This window comes from Chiroxiphia lanceolata, chromosome 8 (assembly GCF_009829145.1).
Source record: "Chiroxiphia lanceolata isolate bChiLan1 chromosome 8, bChiLan1.pri, whole genome shotgun sequence".
NCBI lineage: Eukaryota > Metazoa > Chordata > Aves > Passeriformes > Pipridae > Chiroxiphia > Chiroxiphia lanceolata.
In genome coordinates this window covers 19,440,018-19,454,177 of record NC_045644.1, presented here as the reverse complement: position 1 = coordinate 19,454,177, position 14,160 = coordinate 19,440,018, and the positions used below count along the sequence as shown (strand labels likewise).

General features: G+C 40.4%; 1 protein-coding gene across 1 annotated transcript; it reads left to right on the top strand.

Moving 5' to 3' along the window:
- Nucleotides 1-337: 337 nt before the first annotated feature.
- LOC116790434 (beta-microseminoprotein-like) lies at nucleotides 338-3,477 on the top strand. The gene is made up of 4 exons (XM_032695380.1): nucleotides 338-367; nucleotides 1,692-1,800; nucleotides 2,273-2,378; nucleotides 3,101-3,477. Exons 1-4 carry the CDS (start codon nucleotides 365-367, stop codon nucleotides 3,228-3,230), a joined length of 348 nt encoding a protein of 115 aa, XP_032551271.1. The 5' UTR covers nucleotides 338-364; the 3' UTR covers nucleotides 3,231-3,477.
- The last annotated feature ends 10,683 nt before the right edge of the window (nucleotides 3,478-14,160 follow it).

Below are 14,160 nucleotides of genomic sequence, written 5' to 3'. Positions count from 1 at the left end.
ATTTTGTTGTGAGTGACAACTACTATGTCTCTAATGGGTTTCTCAAAGCAAGTGCTAAATATTCCTTCCAAGCTTGAAATTCCTTCCAACATATTTCCTATAACTGCTTTCCAGATCTGGTGTGGCACAAAAGGCACACCTGTTTCTTCAATGCCTGCTAGAACAAACCTTCCTGTATGTAACTGCCTTATGTTAATAATGTCCTCCCCATGAGGTCATTTTACAGAAACATCATTGTTGTTAGACTTTCATGGTCAGTTTGCTCAAGGACTGTTATCACAAATTCCCTCTCTATATAAGTTCACTGAGAACATGAGCTTCCTACAGGCCATCTCCTTACTGGAAGCCTCATACTTTTGCAAGAATGGTGAGTCCTTACATCTTATGCTGTAAAAGGCTATGGTATGTTGCTATAGATTTTAAAGGAATTTCTGTTGAATTTATCTCAGTACTTGGTGATCTAAGCAACTTGGAGAATGTATAAATTCTGTGTTATGAGAACAAGCATAAGACAGAGAGGCATAGGCAGGTAAGAACCTTGCATAAAACATATCAGCACGTAAATGGCAGATGTCTAACAGGACTCCAGCTAAGGTTTCTTATAACTTCTTTTCACTCTTCATGTAATCTTTGGAGTTAATCTCCTTCTGGCAGAAAGCAGCTCTGTTGTCTCTCAACCTAGAATTGGCCTTCATTTTTGTGAAAAGTCTGGATAACATCTGAATATTTAGTTAAACTCAGAACTGTTATCTTCAGTTTTACTCCTTTGCTACTCTGTTGCAATTTTGTAAGTTTTAATCTCTTCTGTAAGACAAAATGCTAGGTTTTCCTCCTCTCATCTCTCAGAGACAACTCCTTTTTATAAGTCACCAGTTCTGTCTGAAACAGACACATGTACATATGTGTGTGTATGTAATTGTTTATTCCTGGTCTACTTTTCCTCTATAACCAAGATTTTATATTAATCACAACTAATTACATCCCAGAATTCTTGCACTTATTTCCTTTATATCCCCAATGGAAGCCCTCCAAACATTTCAAACTAATATTGAAGGATAAGCCACTAGCTGAGGAACTTCAGCTGAAATTTCAGAAAAAAACGCTGACAAATGTCACAGCATGTAGAATTATTTAGGTTGGAAGGGACACCTGCAACTCATTTGATCGAACCTCCTGTCTAAAGTAGGGCCAAGTCTTGAGTATTCAACTTCAGCTAAAGTTATTTAACTTGTTCCTAATCCTTCAATATTAAGGTGAAACATTTGGTAGTTCTTTAGACTCCAGTGAAAAAGTTTTTGCAACTGTGAGTGAGGTTAGTGAAAGAAACAATCAGTGACCAATCCTATGGAATAAAAAGGGACAAGAAAAATTAATGGGGAGGGAAAAGGAATAGAACATGTTTTTTTCACAAACAGTATCTGGATCTATCAGTCCTGTTATTGGACAATGCTTGATTTTAACAGCTTGAAAAGACAGATTTTTTTTTCCCCCTTTCCATATGATGCCCAGCCTCTGCTTCTTCTAAATGGTTCAGTATTCCTGATTGTGTGTTAAAGTGTTTAAACTGTAAAGGACAATTGGATTTTGATTTGAAACCACAATGTATTTGCCTGTTTCTAATGGTAGTATTTATCATCAAGACATCTTAATAGTTACTTAAGCATTCACATGAATTGTGTTTTCTTGTTCAGAAAACCATCTTGCCCTGCCTTCTTGTTCTCGCCATTAGTGTGCCACTGTCTGATGCTTCTTGCTTCCTTATGGCATGCGAGCCAGGGATATCTGATGGTGTGACTGTAGGTAAGATGTCAACAGCTCTCAATTTGACAGACATCATCAGAATCACTGCCTGATTTGATTTGTCCCTTCTGTGCAATTTATCACCATTTAGAAATAAGTAGAAACAGTGGAAAGAAATCAAATGGAAATGGGAGGGAAATAGGGTACAACAAGAGGAGAATTTATAATATATTATAAAAAGAAGTTATTTAGGGAGAATGACATGGACCAAATTACAAATTAATTTTGTCCAGGGAAGTAGCATGGGCTGCACGAACTAATGCTGCCAAGAACCACTGGAAACAGAGGGACACAGGACTCTCTTCTTCCTGCATTACAAAAGCACACCCTGCTCTGCTGGGGATCCTCCACGTTTAGCAGATGGGGAGGTTCATATAAAAAGCCAGCAAACGTCCCACCCATTATGTACAAGCAGCACTGTTGTTGGTGCAAGGGTCTGACACTGAAGGCTGCTCACACACACTGTTTTCAGGCTGCCTTGACTCGGAAGGAAAGCTGCATGAATTTGGTTCCCAATGGAGGACAGATGACTGCAATGATTGCTCCTCTTCCAGGGGTGGAATTCGCTGCTGCTCTAGGTGAGTGCAGAGCAGCAGTGAGGGTTTTTCTCTGCTGCCATGATACAGCACAAACCACTCCACTTCACACAGGGGTTCCTGAGAAATGACCATGACCCTTCTCTCACTCACTTCATATCACAAACTTATGCATTCATTTAACACCATCGTCACTGAACATGCAAAAATTTCCTCTGAAAAATATAAGTCAAGTTTTAACAAAAGATTCTTGATTTAAAATAAAAAGAGAATTTAATTCTTCTTGGAGTGAAAACTTCAGGCAAGTTTTTACTGACTCAAGAGAGAACACGTAGTTCCTTAAGAAATTCCTATTACTCCTAGTCCAGAGCTTTCCAAAGCCACGCATTGTCCAGCTTTCCCCTGAGAAGCAGCTCAAAATACACTGGACTATCTGTAATTTTTCCTCCAGGGACACCCAACCACTCATATAATTCTTGTTCCATATTGTGGTTGAAGAGGAAAAGCAGTGATATGGGAATAGCAAGGAAACACAACAAACATCCCTTAGGTGTAAATCAGATCAGTAAACTACATCTGTACCCTCATCCTGCTTACGCAGCAATCTAAGTAACATTTGAGCTGGGAGCTTTCTGCAAGTTCTCTTTTCTGCTTCCAAACATCTCCTCAGTATAGCCTCTTCATATTAAAGGTGTTGATACCATCTGAGGTGGAAGCTGTTTACTCCTTGTTCTCATCACCTTTTTTTCTTTTCTCAATGACAGCTATGCAACACCAGTTGACTACGATAAAGAGAACTGTGAAAGCATTTTCAACAAGGAGACCTGCTCTTATAAAGTAGTGGAGAAAGATGATCACTCCAAAGAATGCCCAGTCCATTCATGGGTGGGGTAGCAGAGAAGAATGGTGGATTGGGGGGATATTTCCTTTTATTGTTTTAAGGGTTCTCTTTCACAAATTCAAGAACACGTAAAAATGCAGTTGTTGAGTGAAATCTACTCATAAAACCCAACACAAAATAAAACTGAATATCTACCCCCCAAAAAATCCCTTGGTTTCTCTGCCTTCTGCTTCACCATGAAGAAAGAACTGACCTGTTCCTCCCTTGAGATCAGACATAAAAGCTGACATTTAAAGTATCCTCAGTAGCTGCTAATCTTTATTCTTCTCTGGTCATTCTTCAGTGCCAGGGAGTATATTCTGTAATCTGTGCACAGCTGTATCTTAAAGCTAAAATAAAATCAGATGAAGCATCAGAAAGTCATGTGACATTTTCCTCTTTGAGCATGAAAACCAAAAGAATTAACATTCCAAAAACCATGGGGACAAAAAATGAAAAGCTACTCAAAAATTCTTCTGAACAGTCTGTTTTTTATGAAAATGCCTTACATGATTAACTTGTATCCTATATGGCTCCCTGGAGACGAACTTATTGACTGCAAATCTACCAGCTACCCAATCTAACCCAGCACCCAGTAATCCATTACACTGACAGCAGAGCAGGGCCAGTCCTCAGCCTGAGGTCTGGGTAAAAGAAAAGGTCCTTTATGCAGATTAACCCCTAGGAAATTAAAGTCTTTAAATTGGCCAATGGGCAGCATTGTAGTTGGTGGAGTGACTCATCTGGACTGGATTCAGATGGGGAAGAAGCTCAGTAATTCCACAAACAGTAACTCAGAGGGATATGCTTGCCATATCCCTTTGGGGATGCTGCTTCATAATCTTTATGGTACATTTATTCAATTGCCTGTTTCCAAAAGTGACCACGAGCAACCTATGTCTCCATGTTCTATTTCTCCATAACAGACAGAGTGTGTCAATGCTTCCATAGCTCCTCCTTTCAAGTTATGGAATGAGCATATACCTCGTCAGTAGTGGCAAGTCCTGCTGTCTGCAGGGGAAAGGCAAACCTCAGCTTGTATCAGCCTTAACTCATGTGCTCCAATGAGCGATACAGGGATTACACTCCAGTGTTTTATTTCACTTCTACTTTCCTTTCTCCTTTCCTAACCCTGTTGGTTACACTTTCTTTTATTTCCCTGCCACATGCCCTCTTGTAAGAGGACCTGCAGTAATGAACTTTATACAATACTGCACTTTTACTTTATTCAAAATCTGCTAATATCACTGTGCAGATAGACTAAAGGTGTCACAAAGCCCATAGGTTACACGAAGAGCAGTGACAATTACATCTACTGAGAAAAAGGGTTCCTGCATGATTCAAGCTGCATCTGTTCCACTTTCTCCTTCCTTGGCTACACAAAATGCACAACACTGGTTGAAGTTTTGTGCTCCCCATCAGATGTCAACAGGCATGTGCAAGATTGGATTATAACTGAACCAATGTTCTTGTGAGGCCCAGGAAGATGCTAGATGTTCAGAGCATAACAACCAAAATAATAATTTGAGAACAAGAGATACCTCTTTCCTCATGATCTTTAGACAGTGGGATTGCCATCAAGTACTTACCAGAGTTAGTTTGACAATCTATCTGTTACAATATCCATTTATTTTGTAGTTTACCTCCAAACTCACCTGATACTGACTATTGTATTAATTTTTTCTAACATCTACCCACATCTGGAAGCTACTGGGACCTGCTTATGGCATATTTATGCAGACAGTCAATTATAGTGCAATGTGGAAAAAGCTTTGTAACCAAATATTTAGACACATGATTAGTTTCTGTCTTGATCAGATATCCCTTAAGGGTAAGAAACTACTTTGTAGAACTAGTCAAAAAATAAGATCCAGAGTTCATAATTCTATTCAGGAAGAACACAAGCTAGAGAACACAGAGACTAAGAATATAACAGTAACCAAGCAAGGTACTTTTATGACATTTCTGAAGGTAGTCTTATAAATTTTCTCAGTATTTGCAGAGACCTTAATAATTATGGTTTCTGTGTACAAGAGATCAAGTTCCATTCAGTCTTCCAAAAGAGGAGGTGATTTTTCTCCTCCTCTCCTTAGTTAATTCCTTTTCTGCATCATTAAAGTCTGATAATTTCTTTTTCTCCAGTTATTCTGAGGGCAACAGTCTTTTACATTCTGCTGTGGATCATGATCTGATCTCTGAATCAGAATGAAATCCACTGAAATCCATTTTTATGCTGAGCTTTTTGCTGCATGCTTAAGTTTGGCGGTTTGAGTACTCTCAAATAGAGTAGAAGCAGATGAGGTATCCCCTTACGTACAGTCTGGAAATTGTCCAAAGGCTGGAAGCATGACAAATCCTGACTTATTTCAGATGCACTCTACCCAAGCATTAAGGCAATGAGAGAAAGTTTAAAAACCAGGCCATTATTCTATCTTGTATCTTACAGATACCATCTCTGTGCAGACAGGTTTCATGTTCTCAGACATCAATCTTGCTGTTTACAGCAGCTAAAACATTCAGATTCACAGCCTGTCCTAATATCCAATGAAAGAGAGCAAAAATGATTTGTCTACCAAGAGGAAATGGCATTTCTGAGGCCACTCTAATTTTCTATAGTGGAATGGAGTGTGAACAGATGATTTTGGAGCTTGTGTAATAGTGCTCAGCCGTTTTTATACAGCATAAAGATTTTTCTCTGTGTTATTATCATCCTGGCAACAGATGCAATTTGATCCCCACCCACAAAGAGGAGCTCTTCTCCATACTAGGTTTGTTCTTGCAATAATGAAGTGCCTTTACACAGAATCACAGAACGTTCTGAGTTAGAAGGGACCCACAAGAATCATCGAGTCCAGCTCTTAACTGAATGGCCCATATGGGATCAAACTAACATCCTTGGTGTTATTAGCACTCTTCTCTAACCCTCCTCAGATTCCTGCTCTCTAGTTGGTTTAATCCAGACTGTTAGTTTCCTGCTTGCCTCTAGCTATCACCTTTCTTATTCTAGCATTCCAGTGTTCTGGTCTAACTCATTCTTCTGGATGAGCAGCCCAAGTGCCTTCAGCACCAGTCAAGGATGATGAAGTTGGGTTAGAATCATTCTGAAACTGTACTGATGTACTCACACATACAATTGCAATTCTCCTACCTCAAATACTAGCTTGCCTCTACTGTTTCTGCTTCTTGCTCTCACCTGCTTGGAAAACACCAGATTTACTGTTCACAAAACAATCTATCCAATGTGATTACCCAGTATAATCTAGCAGGTCAAGGGAGCTGATCCTCCCACTCTACTTGTCCCTAGTGAGGCCACATCTGGAATACTGTGTCCGGTTCTGGGGTCCTCAGTACAAGAAGGACAAGGAACTACTGGAGAGGATCCAGCAGAAAGCATCTCTCTTACAAGGAGAGACTGAAAGACCTGGGCCTGTTTAGTCTAGGGAAGTGAAGACTGAGAGGGGACTAACATACAAATATCTCAAAGGCAGGTGTCAACCCTTTTCAGTGGTGCCCAGTGACAGGACAAGGAGTAATAGCCTTAAGCTAAATCACGAGAAGTTCCACCTCAACATGAGGAAGAATGCCTTTACACTGATGGTGACAGAGCACTGGAACAGGCTGCCCAGAGAGGTTATGGACTCTCCCCCTCTGGAGATATTCAAAACCCACCTGGACAAGTTCCTGTGTAACCTGCTCTAGGTGAACCTGCCTTGCCAGGCAGGTTGGACGAGATGATCTCCAGAGGTCCCTTCCAACCTTAACAATTCTCTGATTCTATTGATATTCAGTGACATTGCTTGGGACACACTATCCCAAGCACCTGCACTGTGAGCCTGTTTACTTCCCTTTGCAAGCCTATGCTAAGAGAATGTATTATTGAAGGCATCTTCCAATGACACCATGCCTAGCACAGTCTCCAACACTTCAGGGACTAGAGGACTTGAAAATACTTTTTGACAAACTACTGCACTGTAATGGTAGGGTTGCTCTTTCTAGTTTTTACTAAAGAAGGTGACACAGAAAGGGTAGCAGCATGGATAGAGATGTTTTACCAGGAATAGCAGTGATAGAACAAGGGTTAAAGGTTTAAAATAAAAGACAGTACATTCAGATTAGATACAAAGGAGAGATTCTTTAACATGAGGGCAGTGAGACACTGGAACAGGTTGTCCAGAGAAGCTGTGGATGCCCCATCCCTGAAAGTGTTCAAAGACAGGTTGGATGGGGTTTGAGTAACCCAGACTAGTGAAAGGTGTCCCTGCCCATGGCAGGAAGGTTGGACTAGATTACCTTTAAAGGTCCCTTCCAACCCAATCCATTCTAGAGACATCTGTCTACAACAGACTTCAGGTTCAATTGTAAGGCAAGTTCACAGAGAACACCAACTCGCAAGTAAGTTGTGTTCAAAGATTTACTTTCCTTTTTAAGGCTGACTAGACACATGCACTCAAATTCCAGAAAAGCCAGACTGAACCAGCACTCCTACTTGATCCAGAGCTATTTAATCACATTTTAAATCCACGCAAGTACCTTTCTTCAGCATCTGCCAAGTCTCCTTATGATACGTGGCTCTACCCTATGAAGAGGTCAGAAAGGTTCATTTCTTGTCTAATCCAAATAGCCTCTGGGGAGCAGTTTGCTCTCCTCTTGTCTGCTCCAAGTTTCAACATAGAAACAGATGATGTTATGTATTGCATCTAGTTTTGGAACAGCAGAAGCACAGCAGGGACTTGGCTCCCTTCTGTAGCGAGGAACCTAGCTGTAGGAAAATGACTAAACCATCAAAAATCAAAAAAGCAGACAGAGCATACAAAGCTCTGCTTTGATCTTCTCACTTCTGCCAAGTCATGTTTTGCCTTTGTATCTCTGTACTTCCACATACACAGCTATAGTCCCTTATAAAGAACACATCCCTCACCTTCAAAACTTCAAATCATAACACCACTAGCTCCACACAGTGGAAAGAAAACATTCACAGGAAAGTTTCCTCCACTATCCTGTCAGGTTAAAGGTTTAGAAGGCTCTGCAGAACACTGGGAGGCAAATCAGCCCAGGCAGAGCAGAAGAGGTTGTGTGCTTTCTTCCCCTCAATCTCCCCCTTTCCTCCTGGTAGCACATAGCTCCCCTGGTAGAAAGAGAGGCAGTTTTCCATAGCTGACCTTCCCGTCCCAGTAATTATTTTCAAGGTAAGTTTTTTTTGAGTACTGGAAAGTTGTTCTTGTCCTAGAAATGAAATCCAGTGCTTAGACTACAAAGTCTTTTAAACCAAACACCAGAACACACATATAAGTCTGATTTAAATTTTCCTATTAAACAGTGTTTATCACCTGAAACTTAAAGGTTTTGTATTCATTCATGTTTTGTGTCCAATAAGATTTTTGCCCCAGTCTTAAAAAGAAAATCCAACTTAAACAAGGAAAGTGCATATCTTATTTACATTATGCATAACAAAGAAGCTAGAGGCACATTCTGCTCTGTGCCAATTTTAAAATCTCAAATTCAATTCACGACAATTTTTCTTGCTGTGTTTGCTCTTAGTTAACTCTTCTACTGGTATGCAGGAAAGTTTGCATTGGCACCTTTACAAAGCCTGAAAATTTCTGTTCAAATCTAACACTGTATGCATGTTTCCTTGGGTCAAACTGTGGTGTATTTTGGGTTGAAACTGATCGGAACTGATTGACTTTATACAGTTATTTACAGGAAACTGCAGCACATGCAAGTCATATCACCAATTTAAAACAATCATCAAAATTGGGTTAATTTAATATTCTTCCCCACTCCCAAAATTCTGTTTTCACATTTAATTTCTTTCAGCATACCTCAAGCTCTTTACACACCCATGCTCTTTACACTTCTCTAGGCCTTCAATGCTTTTGCATAGTCAATGCTTCAAGCAGGGACTACTGATAAACCGGAGTCCTTTGCCACCACAAGATGATAAACTCCTTCAAAATATCCCAGTATTTTCTACCCTGTAATTCCAGAGGCTTCTCCCCTTGCTGCCCTTGTCTGGTAAAGATGGGACGAATCTACAGAGATGGGGAAAAAGTAGTTTTGTTTAGTAGCTGGCTATACTGGCTTGAGACTGTGAAAAAGTTCATTCCCTAAGGTGTATAACGCAGAAGTCACGCCAATTTGCTGGATGAAAGACAGGGGAGCTGGACTCGACTGAAATACTGGCTGGTGACTCTGTGGCAAGTGAGCAAAGCTGTAATCTCATTGTAGTACAACTCTAATGAGTATATTCATTAGAGTGTCTCCCTGAGGCACTTTTCCTCCCTGTTTCAGTTCCCGCTCTTGTCCTGCTCCTGAACAAAGGGATACTGTGCTGCACACCAAAGCTGATGGTCAAGAAGAGGAGAGCAGGAGTCTGGCTTGGTGCAGTATTTATTCAAAATTCTTTAGACTCCTGAAGTAACAGACTGGATTATTTAACAAAAGTCTCTTCTTTTCCAGCTCAGTTGTTTGTTCCTATCCGTATTTGGCTGTGCAAGGCAGATTATTGAGCAAGTTCATTCAAAGCACAGAGAGTATTGTCCTATAATATTAACAGGAAATTATACAAATGGGTTAGATAAGAGATCAACTCTGTAATATTATGATGAATCTTGGCAGACATTTGTGAGCATAACACCGAGAAGTTCATCATCTGATTTGCCTACATGAATGGCCTCAGGCCTGTGCTTTTAGGATATAATTACTGTTGAGAAGCCAACATCTCTCATTAATATCTCCTTTTACTTTCTTTCAAGTATTAGTTTTAAACGGGTGATTCTCCATCTCTCTGCAGTAAGAAAAGGTTCAAGAGTTAGAACTACCAAAACTGTATCAGAGATGGAGAGTGATATGCCAGCCAAGAATTTCAGAGAGGACTGCAGTTTTCCAGCAAGCCTAGTTAGAAGTACCAGGAGCTTGATTGAATGGATTGTTGTAGCTACGGCCCAGCTACAACAGTAAAGCTTATTTATGTACAGATATGATAGCTCTGGAACTTTCTTTTTCTGTTGTTGCTGATGTTTTGGTTCGGTTTGTTCTTTTTTCTCTTCTATAAATTCACTAGTCACTACATTACAGCACAGTTTTGTCACAGTGCTCCTGTGCGGAAAGGAGTGGATGGAAAAGTTGGAGCTACAGAGAACACAAAAACCTAGATCTGATTCAGCTGGTAGACTTGAGTTCATTTTCATTTTGCTCCACCGAGGTTTAGAACGTAGGTGGCATTTTAGACCTGCCTTTAGTCTATAGCCAAGGAGGCATCAGGGAGAGGACTGAGTAGTTTTAAGAGTGCTTTTTGAACTTGGACATAGACTGGCTTGCCTGAGTAGTTTTAAGAGTGCTTTTTGAACTTGGACATAGACTGGCTTGCCTGAGTTATCCTTACTACAGGAAAAGAAAAACTTAGCAACAACACTACTTCAGAATTTCACTCAGGGAACAGATGCAATAGCAGTTCTGACTATTAACAGAGGAAAAACGGGAGTTTCCCCTTGAAGCTCTGCAAACCCAGGCATCTCCTCAGAAAAAGCAGGATCCTTTTTTTACATGATTTCAGCAGTTTATTTTGGCAACTGCCCTGACAGATGAAGGAGCAAGATAAACAGGGAAAGGAGGTGCTGAACGTTCCTCTCAGTGCTTCATGGAATTCAAGCTGAGGAGACCCATACATTAATTGTTGCTGTTTCCCCCCAAGCCAGTGAAGGAAGTTGTTTGACCTAAGTCAGTATGTCTAAAACAGCACAAAAGAGCCCAAGGGAGAAGGTACAGAGGGAAAGCAACAAACTGCTATAGTCTCAAAAGTACTCAGCCTTCTTAGCCATCAGCTAGGCTGGAACAACTTAACCTTCCCCTAACAGAGGGCATCTGCTTACCATAGAGGCCCAGAAGGCAACTTCATTTTCATCTGCACAACAGAGAATCCTCTCTCCTCCTTTTTTACCCATTTGACATGGAAAACCTTGTTTGTCTCAAGAGGAAAGGTCCAAGCAGGTCAGCAGGAAGATGAACAGGGACAAGTTCAGCCTCTGCTCTGCTCCATGTTCCATAAACAATACAAACAATGTTTCAGGCTTTCATAAGCATTTGGTTTCTTTAGCCTCAACTCTGCAATTCAAGATGCTTCTAGCTGCCCTTTTTTTTTTTTTTTTAGGAAAAAATGTGCACAGCCTACTTTAATATACACTTCAGTTTAAGGAGATAAAGCTAAAAGGCACCTCTGACAGCAATAGCTTGGTCACACTTCACTTCAGTATATTTTATACATATAAATATATTTGTCTCCCTGAGAAACAGCAAGAATTATGTGGAAGTTATTAATATAGTTATTTCTCTCCAAGGAGGAAAGGATAATTAACTAATTAAAATAATCATTTTAAGTAAGAGAATAATTTAGAATCCACCATGCCCCTCGAGTCAGAATTGCTTATTACATTTCCTTGCAACTATACTTTTATTGGAGATATTATCCACTCTAACACCTCTCCTCAAGAGACAGCACAAGATTTGCCAAGTTAAGCAGGGACAGAGCAGAAGTGGGTCTGGCCTCTAGCTACACTAGACCCTAATCAAATGGTTTCAATTAAAATGAAACCAATTTCACATCACTTATTTAAAGGCCTAGTAGTATAAGAGATATGTTATGTTTTCACCTTTTTGCCTTTGCTAATAAAATAATTTTAAGCAAATCATTCCCTTCAAAGAAAAATTCATTCATTTAAGAGTTATCAGAGAAGGAGTATTTTCTCAAAGCACTTCATTAGACACCACAATGGTTTTCTGCAGCAAAATTACACACACAGAGCATGATCTACTAAAATCATAAGGTTAACACAAAACTTGACATCTATACTACAAAGCCAAAAGCAAAGTACAATGGAAGCTCTGAAGTCTCTTGCTAAGTACACACAAACAAATAAACAAAAGGAACTTACATCATCCAGATCTTCTGTCATAACGAACAGTGGCCACCTCCTCCACAACTGTCCCTTTAATGCAGATCCTTCAGGAGACTACACTCATTCTACCATTGCCCCTTTTGTCCCCAAACCACTTCAAGTGCAGCTTTGCTTCCTCTAGCTGTTTGTCAATCAGTGGAAGCTAACGAGTTCGGGCACACTAATCAAGGTGTTTAATTAAAGCCAGGTGTGCTAAAAGAGCCATGCTAATGGAATTAATGCAAGTCATTAGGCTGGGAATCCTCTGGTAACTTCTAGAAGTTGTTATGCCTACGCTCCAATTTAGTAAAGCACTGAATGCCTGCAGCCCTAATGCAGCCATAGGGATCTGTGCTAGTTTTCCTGGTTGGTTTTGAGATTTAGCTTCACATACTGTGTGGTTTAGAAGCCTAGTGGCACAAAGACCTGGACACTTATGGCAAGATATGTACTGAAGAAAATGTCCTCATTTTACTGTTACAGAAACAACACTCCCATTAGCGTCAGGTTCCAGCTGTGTTATAGGCAGAGCATGCATATAGTGAAAGAAAAACGAAATTTTTCTTTCTTTGCCTTCCTCAGTCCTTAGCATGTTTTCTGGACTGGGACAATGCACAGCTCATCTCACTTTTGCTACCAAAAAGGTGCTGTCTGGTCATGTTGATCTGCCTCCCCAGGCCTGGATTTGCTTCAACGACTGAGAGATATAGAACTACAGCTAGTTCCTGCAGGTTGCTAAATATGGACAAAGTAATGTGTCCCATATAAAATAACTGAAAATATAATAAATCAGTCTAAGAATAGTGGACTTTACACACCACTGCACTTTATGAATGACCTGTCCTGTACCTGGGGGCAATCTCCTTGTAGCAGGTCAGTCGAACAATAGCCCCACGGGTCCTTGATGGCCTGCCAGTTCCGGAGGCATAGCCTTCTGGTGGTCAGACTCTTCCACTTGACACCAGTGCTGATGTGGAGTAACTAGTCTATCTACTGGAGTTTCTTCAAATTTACACCAGCACAATGGAGATCAAGATGCCAATGTATGCCAGCGCACAAAATAAGCCTTTGCAAGACTTTTTGAGTTGCCACCTTCTGATCGATGGTCGGAACAGGTTAGAGTGTCTGTTTGCAGCCAGGGTGCTCACATTTGCATCACCTCCCTTTGCACTGACCATTGTTTTCTCATTGTATATAAACAGACGCTACACCTCATTACCAAATGTGAGCAGCCTATGCAAGTATGGTAAGTTATCAGCTGTGTGTGTGTGTGTGTGTGTGTGTGTGTGTGTGTGTGTGTGTGTGTGTGTGTGTACACACTGGGAGGATTTTTTAATTTGACTTTATTTGGAATAGTAGGACTCATAACTCCATGCCAGCGAGTTTGCTAGAACTTTGGAAAAAACCCCCAAACTTAATTCTAAGGAAAGATTCTTGTTTTTTTTTCCTAGAAATTCTTGCTGCTTTTTTCCTTGATCCTTCTCTTCTCAAGGACTCTGTGTGTTACTCGCTGTTACCTTAGACCAGCCAGCAAATATGGTAAGAATGGCAAATATATTAGACACCCCTGAAACATTAATTCAGAGATTCAAAGCCTTTTTTTCTTAGAAATGTTGGAATAGCATAATGGGTTCTTTGCTGAGGAATGATCCAAACAGCTGCATACTCAGCAATCAACCCACCTAGAAGCATCTCTGGACAGAGGGAGACTATATCCTGTTTGACAGTTACCCTTTGGGCTGATGTATAACTGAGGTACTTGCCCATGTGGCAAAAAACAGGTACTTTTAAGCAGCATTGACTAACATAAAGGGGGTACCTGACACTAAAATCAAAGCAAAGACAACACAGCTGGTGTTCAAATTCAGTTTAGTAGAGTAAGTCGAAGTCTAATAAGAATTGGGGAGGAAGAAGGAGTGAGAAAATAAAGTCTAGATCTGTAAGGCTGAATTTGAGAAGGGGCAGAAAGATCCTACCATAGCCATAAGCTAAGGTGTTTTTCAGATCAATT

Excerpts from the sequence above, each read along its gene's own strand:
- LOC116790434 (XM_032695380.1), top strand. Across the intron at positions 1,801-2,272 it reads ATCTGATGGTGTGACTGTAG|GCTGCCTTGACTCGGAAGGA; the intron begins GTAAGATGTCAA and ends CACTGTTTTCAG. Across the intron at positions 2,379-3,100 it reads GGAATTCGCTGCTGCTCTAG|CTATGCAACACCAGTTGACT; the intron begins GTGAGTGCAGAG and ends TCTCAATGACAG.